The sequence below is a fragment of the Saccoglossus kowalevskii genome, chromosome 5 (genome assembly GCF_978046115.1).
Source record: "Saccoglossus kowalevskii chromosome 5, keSacKowa6.1, whole genome shotgun sequence".
NCBI lineage: Eukaryota > Metazoa > Hemichordata > Enteropneusta > Harrimaniidae > Saccoglossus > Saccoglossus kowalevskii.
Window position 1 is genome coordinate 21,015,092 of NC_140645.1, and position 12,553 is coordinate 21,027,644.

General features: G+C 35.8%; 1 protein-coding gene and 1 long non-coding RNA gene across 2 annotated transcripts; both read right to left on the reverse strand.

Moving 5' to 3' along the window:
* Positions 1-241: 241 nt before the first annotated feature.
* On the reverse strand, positions 242-10,737 carry LOC146745874 (adhesion G protein-coupled receptor D1-like). Its single transcript, XM_085498789.1, has 15 exons — positions 10,593-10,737; positions 9,915-10,016; positions 9,054-9,238; positions 8,443-8,495; positions 7,788-7,920; positions 7,160-7,263; positions 6,501-6,603; positions 5,454-5,604; positions 5,197-5,263; positions 4,911-4,986; positions 4,694-4,779; positions 4,165-4,273; positions 3,718-3,759; positions 2,881-3,010; positions 242-2,511 (listed from the first exon to the last, which is right to left on the reverse strand). The coding sequence occupies exons 1-15, from the start codon at positions 10,735-10,737 to the stop codon at positions 2,486-2,488; spliced, it is 1,512 nt and encodes a 503-aa protein (XP_085354915.1). The 3' UTR covers positions 242-2,485.
* A 140-nt stretch (positions 10,738-10,877) lies between these two features.
* LOC146745875 (uncharacterized) lies at positions 10,878-12,309 on the reverse strand. Its single transcript, XR_014929541.1, has 3 exons — positions 12,290-12,309; positions 11,365-11,547; positions 10,878-10,928 (listed from the first exon to the last, which is right to left on the reverse strand). It is a non-coding gene; the product is annotated as an uncharacterized LOC146745875 (long non-coding RNA).
* Between the last annotated feature and the right edge of the window lie 244 nt (positions 12,310-12,553).

The window sequence follows — 12,553 nt, forward strand, 5'->3', positions numbered from 1 at the left end:
AGAGTTTTAGTGTTTTTTTTATCTTTTTTTCAAAAAAGTTGAGAACTGGATGATTCAATTATTCTGAGCTCTATATGTACTACATTGTATTAACGTGCTTATATAGTTTTTCAAATGCGAATAGTTTTGTATATTTGTTCTCTTATGTATCTTAGAAGATACAATTGCATGTCTGTAGCAGTATTCCATACACTTCTATAGTCAATTAATTTCCACATAAATGAAAATTACACAAATATAATATTACATCAAGAGTATCACTTTTATTGTGGACGGATAATGTGCCAAAGGGCTTTATTATATCATACAATACAATAACAATGGGTTGCAGTTCTTTATGAATGCACAAGAAACATGCTTTGTTCATATAACATTAAACTGTAAAACACTTAAATCCATATACCTTAATATTCTCAACATAAAAATAAAATGGTCTAAACCACGTGATTATTGCATGCACATGTGTGTACATTACCCGGGGTCATATTCAATTGGGCAAACAAACGTGTGAAAATGGTTACAAAGTACAGTCGAGGCTGTGTATTACGACCACCCAATTTTAGACAGGCGGTCTGTATATGATGCTTGAATTTGTATTTCGTAAATACAAATGTGACAATAGTTTGTCGGTTAAATATCAATTTGTCAACATATTTGAAGAGGCGAATGGAAACTTTACGTCTTGATTAACTGATGCCAAAAGGGCGATGACTGGTCACGTTGGACAGGTGGTCTTTATACACAGCTTACTTTACATGCAAATAAAACTGGGGAAGCCTGAAGGCGGTTACTAGGGGAAAGGTAGACTATAAAAGGAGGTCACGAACACAGGTTTAACTAAACATTCTGTTATAAATCCTACTTAAATTATATTGTGTCATACCAACAAAAAGTGATATATTGAGATATAAATTTCTCATTCTCTTTAAGTGGTTGAAGCTATTACTAAGTATATTTTGAACGTAACTAGCTCATATGTTAAGTCGAATGATGTGATTGAATGACCGTGCTGAGTACCTGTTCATACCACACTGGTTAAAGTTTGTACGATGTACACGGTGGGGCTGGACTATATGTATACCAAATACGTCTCTTGACTGCATTGTACAGTCTGTGATAAAAGTGTTACAAAGTAATTCGGTAGGTATGTGATACGAAAACCTGAAAGTTGCATGTTATGACTTGTGACTCTTCACTGGTCAAATAATTGAAAATTAAACAAATGCTCGGGGTTTACTGCTAAAGTGTGCTTACAATTTATATCACGTAGAACACTCTAAAACGTAGTAAAATGTGTAAGATCAGGAATAATAATCGTAAACTGAACAAACTAAAAATGCTTAAAATAAGTCGCCCTTTCTGGTGACAAGGCGCTGTTGTCTGAATGAATGGGAAGCCGAACAACAACGTTAACGTTGCTTTGATCTGAAGAATGTTTCTGTGTTATTTGCACCACCCGATGACAACACGCCCAAGCAAGTTTTGAGTGATATTTACTTCATCCATATAATTCACATAACGCGTTATCCGTAGAGAGTGCTGCTGTTGGGTAAGGTGCACTGCATCCACGTGATTCTGGTGAAGTAACCTTGTCAGATTTAGAACAGTCGTTAGTTACTATCATAGTGCAGTATTAACCAAGTTACAGACGCATATAAATTAGTATACTTCCATATTGAATCAGATTTAAATTATACTAAATTCGCATATGTACATCATATAACAGAGGTTATGCAACACACCAGAGTATGAATACATTATATTGAATTAAAACAATTATCAGATAAAAAAAAATTCATATCGATAAAAAGGAAAAGAATTCTGTACATATCTGTTATATCATTATTCATATTGTATTAATACATTTGCTCTTTAAAAAAAACTACTGTACAATTTTCGAGAAATATTTCTCGGTCGTTTTCGCTACATTTGAACCACGTGCGTGTAAATAATAGAGATCGTCCAGGGTTATGTGTCGTTTATCAGAAATCTTATAAATATTAAAAGTCCTGTCTGGTAAATCGTGAATGTTAAATGCATTTTAATATATCTTAAAAAAAGTTTTATAAATAACAAAATCTTTCGATACCACAACTACCATCTTGTGTTTTAAAAGAACGCCTCTTTTCAGTTTAATTATTTCGTGTGTTGAAGCCAGGTCAGACTTTGTAGGTAAATATTGAGTTTCTCTATGACTCCTGGTAAATTACGACGTAGTTTTTAATATTGTTCTTCAATGTACCAATCGGTATTCCTCAGCTACCCACAATGGATTGCGATCGCATACAACATCCGGTACTGAGTGAGCTTATTGATATTGATCTTCGTTCATTACCAAGTACTTATGTTGTTCGTAGAATGGTAGTATATATCAGAAAATAATATCCAGAATTCATGTAAAAGTCGAGTGAAAACCGCGTGATCTTGTACCAGGAGCATCGAATCAGATCGGCATTGCATTTCTTTGATCACGCCAATTTCATGTTTACTTCCATGCACTTTTTGATTGCTCTGAAATGACAAAAACAGTGTGAGAACTAAACGTTAACTATTGGCGAACTGAATGTTAAAAAATAAATCAATGGAAATAAACTGACACCAACTACGTTAATATCGACGGGTGGATATATCTACAGGGCGTATAAAAACAGTATGTCCAAAGTACACTATACATTTCCACCGCAATGTGAAGATGTTCGACAGTTGTGTCAATATACTGTAGTAGAATCAAAGGATTCATCATGTTTTTAGACGGCGACATAAACATAATCAACGGTAGTAACAGTGCCAACATGTTATGACATGTTATGGCTGTGTATGAACTAAAAAAGCGTGTAAAATTATTTTAAAAAATCATGAGAACGACGAGTACTCACGTACCCTTAGATTCCCTGCATTCTTTTGTCGCATGTGTCGTCTTGGTGTACATTGACGAGTGCTCTGTATTCGAAATCGAAGACATCACTGATGACGATGCATGCTTTCGTTTTGCTATAAATGCCTTTTTCACCTTGAGATACAAACATAGATAAATACCAAAGTTATGAAAAGTAAACCTCAATGTATGTATAAACATGAATACAGACTCTAGTTTATTTGGGTGTCGCTTATGAATGCATTAAATAATGAAACGTGATAACATCAATATCAAACACCATTCGTTTTCAGTTTCTTGGTCAATAAAGAATCCTAAAGGTCACTTGAATAAACATAGCAACATATCACACAAAAGACATATACAAGTTGTGTGAAATATTTAATTTACATATGTAATTGGTATTGTATAATTTTATTTTTTCGATAAACGTTATTTCACAATTTTATATTCCTTATTTAGCCAACAACTTTCTCAGTATTAATTGAAGTTCTTTTAGATTACACATTTGCTCCTAATTTGATTATCTCACTGTAATTATTCATATCACCACAGTGTAATGTACAATTATAAGTATTCATTGGGGTTACTATTGGTAGATAGGATTTTGCATTTAAATATCTATATTAATTTAATATATCTACTTTAAGTTACACACTTTCTATGTTTTACTTTATATATTAATCGAATTTTAAATTCATTCAGGCATTTTTACAGGCACCTCCCCCTATACTATAAGCAAAATCTAATTGAGACTTGCAGCTAAACATTTGATAAGGAAATTGTGACACTACATTATAATATTGGGAAGTGAAATGTGCCACAGAGCACTGTTCACTCACCTCGTCATTCATAATACAGTGCAGGACGAAGAAGAATACACCCTGTAAGGAAAAAAGATTGTACATATTAAATATACAATGTTTGACACACTGTGAGACGTGAAACATACTTGATATACTTGTATTATTATTATTATTATTATTATTCTTTCTTTATTCCGCACTATATGGCCACCGGCCTAAAGTACTGTTTCACACTATATACTTGTATATTAACTTAATTTCACTCCAACAAACTCTGAAGCAACAGATGTCAAAAACTGAAAGAAATGTGCCAATAATATTGGTTTACTAAGTGTGATGCATGCTAAGAACCCAAGATATATTACGACTTTCTGTGTTACAAAATGTGTTCGACTGCTTTTCCCAACAAGCAAACAAACTTCCAAGTCGGGACTATAGTTATTATTGAGTCTTAGTATGCAACAAAATAAAACTGAATCACACCTGGAGCGAGTTTAGTACAATGAATAAATACTGCAGCTCCTGCACTATTCCAATCAGCCACGTGAGACCGAGTAATGGCAGCAATACGAGGGCGGCACGTAAACCAGACCTACAAAATCACAGAAAAAAAAATCAGGTACGTGGCATGGGTTGAGAAAGTAGTATATGGTGAAATTCAATAAACTGTAAATCAGAACTGAAAAAAATCCTCCTCCACGCAAGTCATTTATATACAAACAATACTGAATCGTTTAGCTCTATAGCGGATGATAATATTCGTCAGATAACCTAACTCGTGTACTGAAAATTATCGGGAAAAAGAACATTCGAATAGTATATGCACGTGTAATACAGATATATATATATATATATATATATATATATATTTAGGGATTGTGTTTAGAGGATTACAGGAAAGCTAGAGAGCGGGCATACATTCACCAACTGAAGTCAAGGATAATGTAGATAATTGATAGAAAATAAACACCTACCCACAATACATTATATATAGGAAAAATGTTATATTCACCTTATTTTTTCTACATTGGATTTGTCAGCATTTGCCTTGAGAGACATAAATGCGCGTATGACCATGGCAAATACAACACAATTAGCCTGAATAAAAAAAATATTAATTTAAGTATTTTGTGAATGTTGAACGTTAGTAATGTAATTCTTAACAAGGTGTGCTATTATATATGATTGGGTTTTATTTAAAATTCGTATCAATAATTGTGTGTACGTACCACAAGTACCAATAATACTGGAGCCACAAACGCCCATATCAATCCATCTTCAGTACTCAGCCAACATTTCGCATCTCTGGTAATATAAGCATATAAGAGTGTTGTCGAGTTTCAGTACTTTGACGTTGTATTGTTCATCTGCATTAAGTTCATTACATTGTATCGTATATAGTATCGTGTCGTATTGTGTCGTATTACATTGTTATGTAAGTGTCTCTCCTAATATTGATGAACGCAGATAAATCCAATGGTAAATGTAATGTAATGAAATGGAATATTTACTTACATGGGTCCCTCGCCGTAATTATTGAATCGGACCGCTACAGATACGCCAACAATTACAAAGGGGATTCCTAAGACAAATTAGAGAAATGAAAAATCAGAGTTGTTGAATCATTATTGCGACATTGGTTATTGCATTTAAGTAATTTATACATTTTCAATTCATTGGGGCATCGCATGTTTTTCAATTATTTATAAGTTTCACTGTATATCAGTTTGTGCCAACACCATTACACTAATAATGTTTTGGGTTTAACTCACCCCAGCCAATAGCCATGTATATCCTAGTCTGCACTCCCTTTCCAATGGCACCGGATGATTTGACATATAAGTTGATGCCTTCCACAAGCATCCAGCAGAACATTGCCAAGAAGAAATAGTGCAACATTATGGCCACAGACTTGCACAGACCCTGGTGGTAAATATAGTGATATTGTGATTAAGCACAGCTTTGTGTGTAACACCATTTTTGTGTTGTCGTGAATCTTGAAGTAGATCACTTGCGATTGTCACTTGTTACTTTGGTCCGTGTACGTCGCGTCGAGAAATCAGCCATTTTGTTCAACCCAGTTAGCACCGTATCCCGTTACAATAACAAATGTGGATGATCAGTATAGATACTGATTTGAATGGTAAATATGAATTAGATTATACCGCACACCCGACGCCAGCAAAGGGAGAACATTGAACGACACCACTGATGTTTTAATAACAAAGCCTTGTTCAAATACGTCATTTGGAATCTGAGAACTTCTAGGTTTTACGACAACCTGATGGTTTTGTGACACTTTCAAAATTATATCCAACTGACATATTTAGCATTCTCTTTTATTTGAACTTTTAGAATAAAGTATTAATTAATTCCAGCACTGAAACAGTAACGTTAGTCTTAGGAGTATTACGTAAAATATGTTTCACAACCCATTTCTTTTAATGAATGATACATCATACTTTGTAAACGCACTAATTATTCAGTGGTTTTTGCTGATTGGTAAAATATGCTAAATTAAATATAGGTTAACATGTAAAATAACAATAGAACTAATTGTTTTTCTGCCAAGTTTGTGTAACTGATAACCAGTAAAATGGCTCAAACCACCGAAATAGTTAAATTAAATGCCAGTGAAAATGACTTGGTAAAGAAATCTCCTTTACAAATTGAAAAAAAAACTTTCTTGGTTCCATTTGCTCTTCGATGCGTTGAGGTGATAAAGTAAACGCGTTGTGAATACTCAGCCGAAGATTTGATTCGTAATACATATAGACTTGTTCATAGCGACTATAATTATTGTAGAAGTCTGTAATTACCTCACTGAATTCAGCCAATCCACTCAGTAGAAACAGCGTCTGTGCTATCAGTAGAGCAACCGCAAAATTCATATGTATAACGACACGCTGAGATCTGTGAAGTCTGAAACAAGAAAATACATGGGTATTATTTTAATCCATGAATTCTCCTCGAATGATTTCTTCTTCTAACTCCAGAATGCCCGGGATTTTGCACACAAGTACACGTTTCGTCCATATTATTGGTGGGAGTATAATGCAGTAAATGGCCAAGGTAGTTTGAAAGGCTAGCGCTGTTCACTGTATATAATACATTATTCGTTCAGTGTTGAAAATGTTGTTGAATTTGCTTGAAATATCAATCTTTTGTTTGATAGAGTATAAAATATAATGGTAATTTTGAGACTCCTTTTTAACTTATCTGATATAAATATATTTAACCTTTTAGAATGATTTAAAATCTGCGTGATCGAAAATAACATCTTTAATTCATACATTTGAAATACAGGCTGCGATGATAATTAATTAGCTGTATTAACAAGCCTGAAAGCAAGAAAAGGGATTGTCGCACAGGTACGCAACTCTTGGCGAATATTTATATTGCATTTGGGTATCTGCGCCAATAATGCGTTTTGGCATCATGATCTGATATATGTTACGTAGGAGTGTGTTCAACTTACTTTAATGTGACAAAGAGAAACAGCGATGCACACAGAGCAAATATCGAGAGACCAACTCCCCCATACGTCAGGTATGTCATAATTTTCGCATCTTTCTCGGATATCTGAAATACAATGATAGGACATTTGTTTGTCACATGTTCACGTCCGTTTCCACGCATAACGCGGGATCCCGCAGTTTGGTCATCTGAACATGATGTAAAAATATTCAGTAGAGTGCAAATATGAAGAATCCTTTTAATTGTGATTAGCACTGTAATTCGAATCTTACAAACTTCATGAAAATTACACTCTGGGGATATTCTATAGACATATGTGAACACAGAGTTCGATGTGATAATGATAATTACGACTATAATGTAGTATTTTTGTTTCTTATAACACATGAAGAATATCTACTGATGAACTTGTTATTTCCTCCAATGTCAGATTTTAATTTTTGCTAAATTCCAGGGTTAGGTGATATAATTTCACTGTTTGTGGGAATGCGCGTGAAAAACAAATCCAAACAATTGTTGGCGTCTGTAATCTGTAATCAGTCGTTGTGTCTTGCATATTTTATATTTCCCCCAAATGAAATACGTAACTGTTCAAACCTATATATGACGAGTATTATCAGTATTCTCACCACTATGTCCGTGATTCTCATTAATGCCGCAAAACTAGTCATGTGATTGCAGAGACACGTGATCTTTACGTTAGATGTTGCCTCGATCGATTTCCAACAGCCTTCAGTAGACCAGCCAGGTTCTTCGTCCGGGCTACAATTATAACAACACGATAATGTTTGAATACATTTTCTCTCATACATAATGTATATATGTAATCTCCTGTATGAATGCCTTCAATGTCTGCATATATACATACATATGTATGTGTATGCGTGTTTCTTTGTGATTATAAGAAATGTATCACTAAACATTGTTTAGTCTGTTTGTTCTATATAATTGCACGTATATCTACTAAACGGCAGATGCTGGTATATGATTAGTTCACAAAATATATAGTATTCATTTGTTTCAACAATGTGCCAGACAAATGCATATGCTCCCGAATCAGAATTACGTATCAAAAAATTGAAAACGCACTTGCATTCCATTACACATTCACTAGTTCACTTGGCAATAGTTCATACTATATACAATATTGCACGAAGATATAACGAATATTCAATGTTGTTCATATTCGCTTTTTGAATAATGTATCAATGATCAATAGACGCGATATTTATACCTCTTCCGAGGATTTTTACGTCACTTGTTGTTATCGTTATTCAAACTTACCTGACTTCTGTTTTCCGGAAGACACATACAGGTTCTTCCTTCTCTACGTCATACTGGGAAATGAATAAATTATAGTGAAATAGAGCGCTCGGATATGTAAATCAAACTTCATAACTAACCCCATGTCTCGTTAAATTATATACATACTGTAGTGTAGTTTACGTGATACTTGATACTAGATTACGTCATCAGCTGGGAGGCTCGTTCCCGGTTCGTACACTCTCGGAATCGAACCAAACGACTGCACTTTTCATATGCCGTGGAACTAAACAGTTACCTGCCAAGTGGGTATATATTCTGGGAATACTTTTTGTGATCATGGTGGATTATGACGGATTCGATGCAGTACTTTGAGCAAACATGTCAGGTGACGACGTTCTACTTCTCTGAGTCATAACCGAGAATGCAGACCTCAAGACATCGAATATATGTAACTAACGCTATAGCATCCATATCACGCAACCTGTCTCAATATATGACGTAATCACTCCTAATGCGTGATTAAACCCGTCTTATGACTTAACTCTGTGGATAGACTCCATACACAGTCCCTGGATAGAGGGACTGTGCTCCATAGTTATGTACGTGAAAAACAAATATTACTGGCATACCGTTTGTACTTCCAGTGTGAACGACATGGCAGCGACGTCTGATAACAGGATCGGACTGCCGTCGGTGTGGTACGCAGCACTAATCGATACAATAGTCGTACCATATGACTTATAATTATGACCTTCAACACTTGCCAAGTTCAAGATTGTTGTCATCGTATCGTAACTGGTGACGGTCACGTCCACTGCAATGAAAACGTGACAAGACTTGTGTTTGAAAGAGTATTTTTAAGTGGGTTGTTTACAAGCAGTCTGTTGTGGTTTGAATATTTAAATTAAACAGATACCGGTTGAGACTGGTTCTATCTATGTGGACATAATGTATGGGTACAATTCCTTTCATAGGATACTCGTTCATTTGACCCAGTACGATCCAGTATGAACCAGTATTTTCGAATCTGTTATTGGTCGCGTGGTGTTATGACGTGGCAAGACATGATGCCATGAAACGACATTTTGCATGTCCACATATTTTCTCGCCGGAACAGATAAGAATTCATTGTCGCAATTGTCGTATTTTTTACATGAAACAGTTAGAAACATGAATTGATATTTATTATAAGTAGGCGAGTTTTGCATATGGAAATACATATACCGGTAAACTGAGAATAGAAAGTGTAAACAAACATTTTCTGGAAGTATGTAAAAAGATCTCACAGCGAATTTCAAATTATCAAACCATACAGCGGGAATCAATTCAGCGCAACAATTATTTGGCGTGTGTTATGTGTTAAAAAATACAAACGATGTCACTATCCAGTAGTCGAACTGAACAGATTTGTGGGTGGAGTGTGAGGGTGGGGATGAGGTGTGAGGTAGCACTATATAATGTACATGGTATAAATTTTAAAAGCGCCTCACCGTCACCCTCGTTTAATACGCTCGCAGGCAGCGTGACAGTTCCTTCCGTTCCGTATGTGAATACGGCTCCATCTTCTTTCGACACCACTTTTGCATAAAAACCTGCGAATTAAAGTGCATGCATTAATGCAGCTGCCACTCCATACAACAATATGGATCTCGTGTATAATAAAAATTAATCGGACGTCACTGTCGAAATTACGTAAAGAAGCCTCATATTAGTGGAAATAACCCAAATGTAGCATCACATCAAACCCTGTGCAGATATAGTACGCGTGGTTCGATTGTGTTATATAAACTTTGTCGTTCTCCAGGTTGTGTTCACACAATTTGTATAAAGTGACTTGATTATTTTAGGGATTTACTTACAAATTTGTGGCCTCATGGATATACATTTGAAGGAGTATTTATTTTAGTTATTACAAAAAGACAAGCTTCGAACTAGAATGAACCAATATAGTGATTTGATGACGTACTTGAACAGAAATCTCATTGGCACTAAAACCTGCATATGGTAAGCTCAGTAGACTTGTATATGTTGCTAAAGTACATGGTAGTACAAATACGTTCGTATATGAAATACAAATCTGTGATGACAACATGGTTCGGTTTTAAAATAAGGTGATCACGTTACTGGCACGTACCTTAAAATACAACAAGCACAAGTGTTTAACTAACCTATATGTGTCTTCTCAAATGCCACTTCAGAAGTATATTGCAGAAAAGTTGACGACACTGATACCGCATAATCCTCCATACCATTGAGGAATAAAGCAGCTAACTCTGGCTGCTCCTGAAATGGATTGCGAGAGTCGCATAACATTGAATCAATGTTACTTTAGTAGCATAACAATATCCGCCGTCTTGTACACCTAACTTTGCAGTCGTTTAAAAAGTATTATTAGTGTTGAACAAAAATATCTATAAGTTCAAGCGACAACTTACTTCAATAGCTTGTACCAGTGCCGGCACGTTTGAAGAGCTGACCAATTCATTTGCTACATCAAAAAAGTTCTGAAACAAAACAATTGTGCCAAATGTTATTATTTAATGTACGGATCTGTGTGATTCTATCGAGAGATTAAGGAATACGACGACACAATCAATCGTCGCTCTTTGCATCACTGCATAGTTATGTCATATGGCACACTTATTGCCTGATTGTGTTTTCGGAATTCCGAGGAGTTGGACATATTTTGAAACATAAGAAAAATTTTAATTCTGGTAATAATTAAATCATCTAGTGTAAAATTTTCACATGAAAAAAATGTATACCCGTAAACAAAATGGCTATAAACCTGCTATATTTGAAGATGGGGAAAGATACTACACACGGCAGTAAACACGTGCTTCCATATTGAATTTCAATAAACTGCGTAGGGATAAACAGGATAATATCCTAACAAAATCAACGACTGGGATATGAACACAAAGCACAATTCATGCTTACTTCAGCTTCCAAAGCGTTATCGGTATAATGACTAGAAAGGAAAACCATTGCTTGAAAAATTCGTTCAACATCTGACTGACCCATCGTTCCCGAACCCGCGATGTCCGAGATAGCTTGCAGAGCCAAATCAGCTTCAGTGGTACTCACGGCGCCACCATTGACGATAACGTTGTCTATTGCACCCTGTGTAAATATAATAAATATATTGTTATCGAACACAGATATAACTATTGCGTTCATGGTCATTATATTTACCGATTTTACTAGTATTGTCGAGGTGGTGGAGAGTTATGTAAGTTCAGCATCCAGTATGAAAATGGGTCAGAGTCCGATGATTACACTAATCCCTCACTGGTCGACTCCTACCCTGGGTGTGTGTGCTACAGACTCTACGGGAAGGCATATTCCACTGGCTGAGATTCATTCACTAACGAATGCGACTTTAGGAGAACCTTGGTTAAGGTTCGCAGGTGCTTGTGTTCGACCGCGGCAGGTTGACGCCAGGATAGCGCATTAAACTATCATTTGATAGAGAGATGGCCGCACAGCTCTGTCATGTAGTCCCAAAACATGAATATGGCTTCTGTGGCAAAAATGAACTATATGTCAGCACTTGCAACTTGCACATACAATAACAAGTCAGACGAGACAACAGAGACATTCAATGTCCTCAGCATGACCAACTAAATTACCAAATTACAACGGAAAACGTTAGAAGATTCACATACAATAATCCGTTTAGTGATGAGGGAAACAGTTTGTGATAAGTACTACCATGACCGATAAGTGTAAATATTGGAATAGTTAATGCAGTTGTTGCCGACGACGGCGTTTACCGCGTCATACCTGCAGTAGATCCCGCCTGTAGAGGGCGTGGATTGCTGGTATTAGCGACTCGGATGAGTATGGGGGAGTGAATACTTACGTTTGCGGGTCCAGTTCCTTGCAGTGCAGCAGTAGTTGGTGTCGACGCTGTTGATGTAGAGACAGTCTGAGAACAAATTAGTGTCATTGAGTCAGTTAAGTAATTGGGTCGATGAAATGAACAATTTATGACACATGGAAGAGGAAATATTTACGACATTTAGCATGTAAATTTGACCCACAACGCGACAGCAAATGTCGTACATTTTGATGCGAATACACTCAATTATTAAAATATTTATCCAGTGCCCGGGAGGGGGCAGTC